General features: G+C 44.1%; 1 protein-coding gene across 2 annotated transcripts in view; it reads left to right on the forward strand.

Annotated features, from left to right (window-relative positions):
• Pgm1 (phosphoglucomutase 1) overlaps positions 1 to 10,389 on the forward strand; it is a 59,767-nt gene that overhangs the window by 44,179 nt on the left and 5,199 nt on the right. For both annotated transcript variants that reach the window (XM_021199891.2, XM_021199890.2), the window contains exons 8-10: positions 4,114 to 4,249; positions 7,262 to 7,445; positions 9,926 to 10,060. In XM_021199891.2, coding sequence (XP_021055550.1) covers positions 4,114 to 4,249; positions 7,262 to 7,445; positions 9,926 to 10,060 — 455 coding nt within the window. The remainder of the gene's footprint in view (positions 1 to 4,113; positions 4,250 to 7,261; positions 7,446 to 9,925; positions 10,061 to 10,389) is intronic.

The following is a 10,389-nucleotide window of genomic DNA, read 5'->3' on the forward strand; positions in this document are numbered from 1 at the left end:
AACTATTCCAATGGGACGAGACTTGGACCCTAGTTTTTTTTTTTTTTTTTTTTTTTTTTTTTTTGGTTTTTCAAGACAGGGTTTCTCTGTGTAGCCCTGGCAGTCCTTGAACTCACTTTGTAGACCAGGCTGGCCTCGAACTCAGAAATCCGCCTGCCTCTGCCTCCCGAGTGCTGGGATGAAAGGCGTGTGCCACCACGCCCGGCCCTAGTTATCTTTAACTCAGGTATATGCTTACCTGCCTGTCTACCTCCTCACCTGTCTTGATGCTCACCAGCAAGGATGGGAGACCTATCTCAGTACTCGGAACACACTGGCATTGATTCTTTTTGTTGACTATGAAGTGAAGTTCGTGTTAAGAGGGTTCCTGTTGCCCTGGCACTCACTATCTCCCACCAAAGGAAAACCCAGTTCCAGGGCAGGCATGAAGCTGTGCAGAAGAAACGCTAAGCAGAGAGCTCCCGGGAGACAGCCCTGGGGGCTGGGAAAGGCTTTCTGTGGAGTCAGTCCTTTCCAGTTGACACTAGATGAGCACAGAGGGAAACAGAATGGGACCGCATCCAGGCAGCTAGGAGCTGGTCATTCTGGGGCAAGCCCTTCTCGAGAGCTGTCCTGAGCCAACGGTGGGCATATCACGTAGTCAAGAGTAGTGTATGGTCATGGGGGATGGTAGCCACAGCACAGAGGGGTCAAATGTACCATCCTCAGTGAGGGTGAGGTGACATGAGCCAGGCTACTAGGGATGCATGGAAATTTCCAAACAGAGAGTTGCATGTTCAGGAGGGACGCAGTCAGACAGACAGACAGCTGTCCCACCCCTGTCTCAGGCTGTCATCTGGCAGAGGCAGATGCCAGCATGGCTCTTGAAATGCCCATGCTAGTAAGTGAAACCGAAGCCCTAAACCGTTAACTTTTGGCTCCCTCCGCTGGGGTTGACATTTTTCTTGCCTATGACCCAGAGCATGACCTGACTGAGCCCAGTGTGTCCTTACCACGAGGTGCTGATTAAGCTGGAGTACAGTGACAGGTGTTGCAAGGTGCTGAAAGGGCAGAATTCCTGGGGGCTCAGGCAGGCCCTGTGCCGGAACAAGAGTGAAGACTCTCAGAGCAAAATCCAGCACTACCCTTCTGCCAGCTGGGGTGACAGTGGCCTCTCTCTCTACCTTACATTTAAGTGAGCTTGGCTTCTTGCACCTTAAAAAAAGCTCAGGAGTGGGGCTTCCCCTTCTAGAGGAGAAAGTGTCCTGGATTATATTTATCCATTTTCTTCCCAGTGTATATAATGAAAGGACATTATGTTTTGAAAGTTTAATATGGTGGAAAGAAAACATCGCTTTCCCTAAAAATTTTGTTTTCTCCTTACTTCTAATAGTAAATGCATCTTGCATTTGTATTATAAAACATCCAAAATATAAAGCCTTAAAATGCACTGCCTATGTCTCTCGAGGCATCTGGGTTTGAGACGTCCCTTTCCTTCTTGTCCTGGTTGTTTTTTTTTGTCAACTTGACATAAACCTAGGCATATCTGGGAAGAAGGAATATTAACCGAGAAAATGTCTCCATTATATCATCCTTTAGACAAGCTTATAGGGCATTTTCTAGATTAATGATTGATGTGGGAGGCCAAGCCCACTGTGGGCGATACTGCCCCTGGATAGTGATCCTGGCTGTATACAAATCAGGCTGAGCAAACCATGGGAGAAGTACAGTTAGCAGCATTCCTGTAAGGTTAGCTCCAGTGCCTGCCTCCAAGTGCTTGCCTTGAACTCTTCCCTTCATGCTGGACTACAGCCACAGGAAACACTTTCCTCCTCCACACCATGATGTTTATCACAGCAATAGAAACCACAACAAAGAAATCCATCCAAGAGAAAAATCTTGGAAACAAAACTTTTTTTTTAATAAAAAAAAAAAAGAACAAGTTTTGGCTTAGATGAATTAATTTGCTCATTCATGCACACATTCATAGTTCCTTACTAAATTTCATATGCAATGTTGGTCATCAGAACTAGTTACAAAGATAGCAAGTCTCTAAGAAGTTCATGGTTACTGGGGAAAACAGAAGGGTAGGGCTCAAGGAGTATGGTTATCAGCCCTGAGGTCTGGCTTGGGTTGCTATAGGAGAAGAAATAAAACAGAACTCAAAATTGTTCAGAGAACTGCTTTGGGAGCTCATCTCATAGAGAAGAGGATATTTGAGCTGGGTCTAAAAGGATGAAGACAGGAAGGAAAGATGCTCCTGAACATGCCCACAGAGTGGCCAGCATCATTCCAGATACCTGAAAGCACCAAGAAAAACAAGGCCAGCTACAAAGCCACGGAGGGCAGGAAGGCATGTCAAGAATTGAGTGGCAGTATGGGAAAGATGATTCCAAAGATCGTGTGCAGTCCTCAAGAAATAGAAAGTTAGCTCATTGTGCTGTATACTTTGTTTTGATATAAAAAGTTAAAATGCTAAAAGTAAACATTTTGGCACATAGTGGGCCTCTAAAAATGGTCTTCACACACAGACACAGACACACACACACACACACACACACATACAGGATATAATTTCTTAATTTTGGTAGAGATTTTGCTGTTGTTGTTATTTTGTTTTTGTTTTTTGTTTTGTTTTGTTTTGTTTTTTGAACAGTGTTTCTCATCTAGCCCTGGATGTCCTGGAACTCAACTCTGTAGACCATACTGGCCTTGGACTCAGATATCAGCCTGCCTCTGTCTCTGAGTGCTGGAAGTTTAACAAGCAAATAGGATATGTCACATCACTAAATGGGCCCTTCCTGGTTAGGAAAAGCTGCTCTAGGANAGGCTAGCTTCCCCTAAGAGTCTGATACTTTCCTTCAGATGGCTTCTCAGAAGAGTGGTGTCAGTGCACATACCCCAAGAGCATTCTGTTAGAATCTCATTCCCACTGTGCTTCCCCTAAGCTTAAGGCTCTGATTTTTAAATCGGTGGCTCNTTGTCAAGCAAGTACCAGTTGCTCATTGTGGCTTAATTTAGCTTCTTGAAAATAATGCCAGCCCTTTGCTACATTAGTTGATTACCCAATAATTGATTCATATTTTTGTATGAATTTCCTGTTTCTCTTTAGTGTATGTTTTATTTTAGAACTTGCTTTACTTTTACTAAAAATACTCTTTTTTATACTGAGTGTTGTAAATAATCTTTTTTATTTTATTTATTTATTATTATTAATTTTATTTTTTACTTAGTTACTTTACTCACTGCCCCTTTCCTGGTCACCCCTCCCATAATTCTTCCCTCTTCCCTCCAATAATTTGTTTTATATTTGTAAATATGTAGATTCTTTAAGCTGTGTCAATGACCTTTAGTTTTATCTATAGTATAGTGCTATGAAGAAATAGATATTTTTGCTGGTAAATATGTCAGTTGTTTCTCTTTCTGAATAATGGCTTTACCTGTATTTATTACTCTCAGAGTAGAATGAAATTTACATATTGTCTAGTATTTAAAGGCTTTCATTCCCCCATCCCCCACACACACTTTTTGAAGTTGAATTTGAATTTCTGATCTTCCTGCCTCCGCCGCCCTGTGCTAGAATCACATGTGGACACCACCATGCCTGGTAGGGTTTTAAATTTCTAAATTTGAACTGTTTTCTTTTGAAGGAACAAATCCTGAAGTTCCTTATGGTAATAAGCCAGCTATGATAACGTCATTAAGAACAATGCATCATTTTCCCATAGGCTCGAAGTGAGACCTTATTAACTTGAGTCCCTCCTATATCTCTCTGTGTCTCTGTCTGGGTGCTTTGTTTTATTCCGTGGCGCTACAGACTGTTTTTAGTTACTGAGAGTTTACAATAGCCGTCTTATTATTTATTGATATGGGACTTTTTCCTTTTTCCTCCTACACTAATACTTTGTAATTGATACACCAAGCTCTATCAGGTTATCCCACAGATGCTTATTGATATCTGCCAGTTTGATTCCTGTTACTCCCATTGTTTGTAACTGTTGTGTTACTTTGTTGCATCTGTGAGCCCTTCCGTGTCCTGGAGTCCTCAGAGCTCTTGACTGCTTCAGTAGCCTGCGTACTCCTGGGCTGGCTCTCAAGGACTTTTGAAAAGCCACGTTTCTCATCTCTTTTCAGGTTCAGACCACATCCGAGAGAAAGATGGACTGTGGGCCGTCCTGGCCTGGCTCTCCATTCTGGCCACCCGCAAACAGAGCGTGGAGGACATCCTCAAAGACCACTGGCAGAAGTTTGGTCGGAACTTCTTTACCAGGTAAGACACAGTCGGGGTGGTGTTCGAGGGATGGTGGGAAAGTGAACCGAGAGAATTCTCAGGCAGGCAATGTTTGTTCTGTTTGTAATGATAAGGACACTCGGGTTCTTTCACTTTCTTAAGCTGGGGACTTTAAGCATGATTTGATGAGGTTCAGGGTGAAGTCAGCTTTTAAGCCAGCCATAAAGAGCAAGGAAAAAAATATCTAGCCTAATTAAAAGAATATATACTTTATAAACATTTTTAAATGTATCCATCAGGTTGGCAGAACAGTGGGTTTGGACTCACAGAAATAGATTTGAATATGAATTTGTTCTTTTCTGAGTTAGGGAGTCATTTAACTTTTTCATTCAGTTTCCTCATCCATAGAAAGAAGAATATTACTTTGGCTATTGAGAGGATGGAGCGACATCAGAGTCTGGAGGTGTTTTGTAAACTCTAGAGCTTAAAAAGCCTGGAAATGATTCTCCTTAAATTCTGGAAACAGTGCTCAGTTCAGATCGGCTTTTCTGACTCATTAGATAGGACCCATGGCTGTGTGTCATCTGCCCAGTAATTGATCCAACAGATATTTACTCTCTATTTTTCTTTCTCCCAGGTACTAGAGATTATACTGGAAACAAAATGATTAAAAACACTTAACAATTCTTTTTTACCATATATACTTCTTATTTTTAAGAAGTATTCAAATGTGGGGTAGGGTTAGAGATTAATAAAGTGTCTATGTGGTCAGTATGTGGGCGGCTTTCTTTGGGTTCAAGACCTAGAAACCCCCATTTTTTTTTTTTTTTTGCCAGTAGTGTTTTTCACTATTTCTAATTTACCTGTTCTTTAAGAAGTGTAAAAATCAAAGAATTGTTTCCCTGGATTGTAATATTTTTATGAAAAAGTATATTAGATAAAGCATTCATATGTAAGAATCTTATGGCAATGATTTCTCTGGACCTCAGTTGCCATTTTTGTTTTGCGTTTTAGTTTTCTAGGGCAGGGTCTCACTGTGCCCTGGCAAGCCTCAGACTTCAAACTCGCCACAATCTGCTTGCTTCTACCTCACAAATGCTGCCGTAAAAGACATGGACCACCATGCCCGGCTTTATTTTGTTTGTTCTTATTTTTGTTGTTGTTTTTGTTTGTTTATTTTCTTAGTTGCCTTTTTAATAAAATGGGTGCACTAGACTAGATGTTTTTAAAAGAAAAATAAATGTATATATGTATATATATATATGTGTGTGTGTGTATATATATATATATATATATATATTTCCCCCCCCCCCCAGGGCTGATAGTCTATGGTTTTCAGAAAGTCAGAAAAGAATTCAACCCTAAGCAACTCTTCCAAGAGGATTCTGATTATAGTACTCTTTTGATGAAAGCTTAAGTAAAAAACTGCCATGTCCTATCATAAGGAGGTCTTGGGAACCAATCAGGAATGTCCTCTCTAGGAGCAAGAACAGCTGGTAACTCATAGTAGCAATTATGGACTCACTCTCTAGGCCCAGAATTTCACAACAACCACACCATGTTGGTTTTGTGCTCTGTGGTGTCTCCTGAGTCATGGAGATGCCGTGTAAATTGCCCTTGAATAGATAAATGAGTAAACAGTAACCAGAATGGAGTAAGGTTGAGTGGTGTTCAGAGCTTCACTCTTGATACATAAACACACCTCCATATTGGACATGTCTCACCATGGCTTCACTACTTATCAATTACAGCTGCCAATCAAGGACTACAAATCCAGGCTTCAGAACCTGCCTTTATGATTGGTTCTGACTCCTCCGTTTGCTGAACAACGTTAGACACTGCCACACTGTTGTCTGTCATAAGCCTCAAGACCATTAGTTGATAATACAACCTAGATGCCAAGAGTCAGGACAACTCTGCTGGGGTCTTAGCCAGCTCTGTCTGGTTACAAAGCCAGCATTCTTTCCATTCCAACCCTCTGTGTTTTGGGATTTAAAAATCTTTATTCCCAAACACCCAAAGGTCACAGGCATGAAGCAGAAGCCTGGTTGTAATTTCTTGCTCTCTATCATCTTAATGGAGGGAAAGCGCCAGCTTCAGGAGGGAGGGGGCTATTTTGTCTCAGCTTCGAAGACTCCTGGAGCCAGCATAAGTTGGCTGTAATTCTGCAATATTCCTCGTGTCTCAGAGGTGTTACAGTGCACATCTTGTATTTGTTTCACTATCGCAAACAAATGGGTTCTGCCATCTTGAGCATCTGTTTCAAGAGGACGTGCACTGCCAGGTTAAGAAAACCGTGCGAGTGTCTTTAGCTTTACAAAAAAAAAGAGGTGGAGAACAAATCTTGAAAGAAAATAATAATCACAGAATCTGATTTGTGGTACAGCTGTTTTCTTTTCTTGACCCTTTATCATCCACTTAAGGCATCCTCTGCCAGGCTAAATTTAAAGCAGAATATACCCCCACTGAAGGAGCCTGGTGTTTGAAGCACAGCTAGTTATCTTTTGGCTGCCTATCTGGTCTCTGGCATTCTGGCCTAGCTCAAGGAGATTCCTGTGGAGATTGGAACTCTTGTGTAGCCACAGACTCACCGCACAACACCACACAGGTCCAAAGCCTAGGGCAGGCCCAGCCCTCGCCTTGTAAGAGCAATAGAAGTTTGGACAAGAAGGGCCTAAGTTATATGCTGGCTGACTTAGCAATTTTTTGGAGGTATCTTACCTCCAAAAAGCTGTTGATGTTTCCTCCCCAAGATGTGGAGATGTGGCAGTTGGTGATGTCTCTTTTGAAGCATCTTAGAACCTCTTTCTGTGAAAACACAAGCCAGGAGTCCTCTGGCTATTCAGAAGGCCCTTCCTCTTTCTTCTAAGCCCTCCTTTCACACACCCCTTCCCCCAGCCCACTCCATCCCTGCTGACTGACAAGCTCACAGCTTTTGGCAGCCTTCTGAAGGTAGGTAACTTTTGGGGAGGGCCAAGGATGGAGACAATGTTGCTCGCCTCAGATGCTGTCAAGTCAATCCTGGGCTCTCAACTACATAATTTCTTCCAGGTATGACTACGAGGAGGTGGAAGCTGAGGGTGCAAACAAAATGATGAAGGACCTGGAGGCCCTGATGCTGGACCGCTCCTTTGTGGGGAAGCAGTTCTCAGCAAACGATAAAGTCTACACTGTGGAGAAAGCAGATAACTTTGAATATAGTGACCCAGTAGATGGAAGCGTTTCAAAAAATCAGGTAGGAGCCGATTGTGAGTATATGAGAGACCTACCCTAGAGCGTCCTCTCTGCCTCGAGAGGAACTGAGGAAACGGCCCCTCCCTCGGTTGTGCTTCCTTGGCAGGTGTGTTTTCCTGGGTCTGTGGTTTTCAGCTGGGGTTCTGCCAAATTACATTCGACTCTCATGCGTACTCATAGGGAGGATGGTTTTGGGTTTTTTGTTTGTTTGTTTGTTTGTTTTGTTTGTTTTGCCCTAGTTCTTTGCAGCCCCCTGATTCTCCATGCTAGAACTCTGAGCCTATATGCCAGAGGGAGTTTCATAATTATACTCAAGATGCCATGTTGGAATGTTGGAAAGTCTTAAAGCTGTAGACGAATGTTACTGTGACCCTAGAGATCAGTTCTTCTCTCTCCAGGCGTCGCAGCAGTGTGATGTCATGAATGACGTCACATGGTCTCCTTTCACGTGTTCCAGACCCACAATAAGGATATGCCTTTCTAAGGCAGGCCTCTTGGTTAGAAATCCCCACTGTTGTTATCTGTGGCCATCTGACAAGGCAGTGCACAGTAGGACAGCAGAGCTGAGAATCTGGACCATCCTGGGTGGCGAGAGATGGCTGGGGTCTCTCATGAACAGTACCTAAGGCTGCAGGGCATCACTCACCTCCCTTCTCTCCATGATCACTCAGAACCAGGGTCCACTCACTTTCATATCTGTTGCCTGCTGACAAGGAATGAAGTTATGTCTGGGGGTTCAGAAGCAGAAACAACAAAGGGGATGAAGGTGTCGTCACACCCTACCTTCCCTGCTTGCTCTTTCTGAGAGATACATCCAGAGCTTTGAGCTTTGGCCTGCTTTTTTTTTTCTTTTTCTTTTAATAAGGCATCTGCCATGTTTTGGAGGGGATGGGTTTGGGGAGTCCCTGGAAGCCCCTCAGTAGGAGTTACTAGAAGGTCGGAGGCACACCGGGAAGCTAGGCTGTGTTCCTTGCCATAGGATGAGAACACTGAAGCACTTAGCAGGAAGATGGGGTAGGAGAGAGAAGGACCCAGAGGAAACAGGGAGACACCAGAAGCTTCGTGCCGAAATTTGAGGATAAAGACAGCCCTGGGAGACTTTTAAAAAGTAGAACATGCTGAGTGGTGGTGACTGTACCCTCTGCATTGACTAGCTGGAGAACACGCTCTGCGCGTCCCACCTGCAGTCCTCACAGTAAATCTAAAGAATTGGAATTGTGAAGTGGTGACAAACCCCAGGAGACAAGGACCTTTCCCTCTGATCAGTCTCTGACATCACATAAAGCCCAGACAGACTCATAAAGAGTGAAGGGTCCTGGGGTTGGGGATTTAGCTCAATGGTAGAGCGCTTGCCTACCAAGTGCAAAGTTCTGGGTTCTGTCCTCAGCTCTGGAAAAAGAAAAAAGAAAGAAAGAAAAAAGAGTGAAGGGTCCTTAGGCAAATGTCAGTTGTAGCCTTTCTTCCTTACACTGAGAAATATATCATGAGTCTTCAACCTCTCCTTAAGTAAGGCTATGCCAGTGCCTGGCAAACACAGAAGTGGATGCTCACAGTCAGCTATTGGATGGAACACAGGGCCCCCAATGGAGGAGCTAGAGAAAGTACCCAAGGAGCTGAAGGGGTCTGCAACCCTATAGGTGGAACAACAATATGAACTAACCAGTACCCCCAGAGCTTGTGTCTCTAGCTGCATATGTAGCAGAGGATGGCCTAATCGGCCATCATTGGGAAGAGAGGCCCCTTGGTCTTGCAAACTTTATATGCCCCAGTACAGGGGAACGCCAAGGCCAAGAAGTGGGAGCGAGTGGGTAGGGGAGAAGAGGGGAGGGTATAGGGGACTTTTGGGATAGCATTTGAAATATAACTGAAGTAAATACCTAATAAAAAATTGGAAAAAAATAAAGTAAGGTGTAAAGGTACTATGTGGGGGCGAAGGAGAAAAAGGCCCTGCTCCCACACGGACCTCACTTGAGTCATCCTGAGATGACTGACCCTGGATCATTCTGGGGTACTGTCTAGGGCATGTGGCCCCCTTTGTGAGATTCCCTACAGGTGCTTTATAAAGAGTGCCTCCTCTCATCTGCCTGTAGTTCCCTCAGGGGCCATGAGTCAGATCTCCGCATCTAGCAGATTTACTTATTTATTGAGCCTCAAACTGAAATGACCAGTCCATGAATTACAGGGAAATAGGCCGGAGAAGGGGCCTCATGGCGTCCAGTATCGCCGCGATCGTATCTCCCAGATGACCCTGGAAATGCTGTTCCTACATCACTTAAGCCTCTTCGTCTGGATGTCTGGATGTCTGGATGCAGCGAGAGGCTGATAGAAGCCAGTCTCACAGGGCTCGATTGCTGCCATCCGTCAAGGATCTAATCCCCTGATGGATAAGACTAGGTCTCCAAATGGACAGTTCAGGGTCTGCCGGGCTTCAGTCTCCCTTTCAGGAACTGGTGGGAAAACCGTCTGCTTATCTGTTTGCAGGGCTTGCGGCTTATTTTTGCAGACGGTTCTCGTATCATCTTCAGACTGAGTGGCACCGGGAGTGCAGGAGCTACCATCCGGCTGTATATTGATAGCTACGAGAAGGACGTTGCCAAGATCAACCAGGACCCCCAGGTAATGGCTAAGCCCTGTACCCTGGTTTGTTGTTTTGGTTCAAGAGAGTGATCGTGATCTGCTGAGCCCATGATGTCACTGCCAGGTGTCAACAGCCCATCAGGTCACCATCAGGTCAGACCATCATATCACCAGTTGTACTGGTTCTCCCCTTTGTATATTACAGCAAAAGCGCCTGGTAACTAACACAGGAATCATTAGCTTTTCTGAACATTTACTGTTTACTAAGCCCGTTGCATAGGTACACTCGGTTAATACTCTCTTCCCTTTCTCCTCTCTCTCTCTCTCTCTCTCTCTCTCTCTCTCTCTCTCTCTCTCTCTCTCTCTCT

The sequence above is a fragment of the Mus pahari genome, chromosome 6, assembly GCF_900095145.1.
Source record: "Mus pahari chromosome 6, PAHARI_EIJ_v1.1, whole genome shotgun sequence".
NCBI lineage: Eukaryota > Metazoa > Chordata > Mammalia > Rodentia > Muridae > Mus > Mus pahari.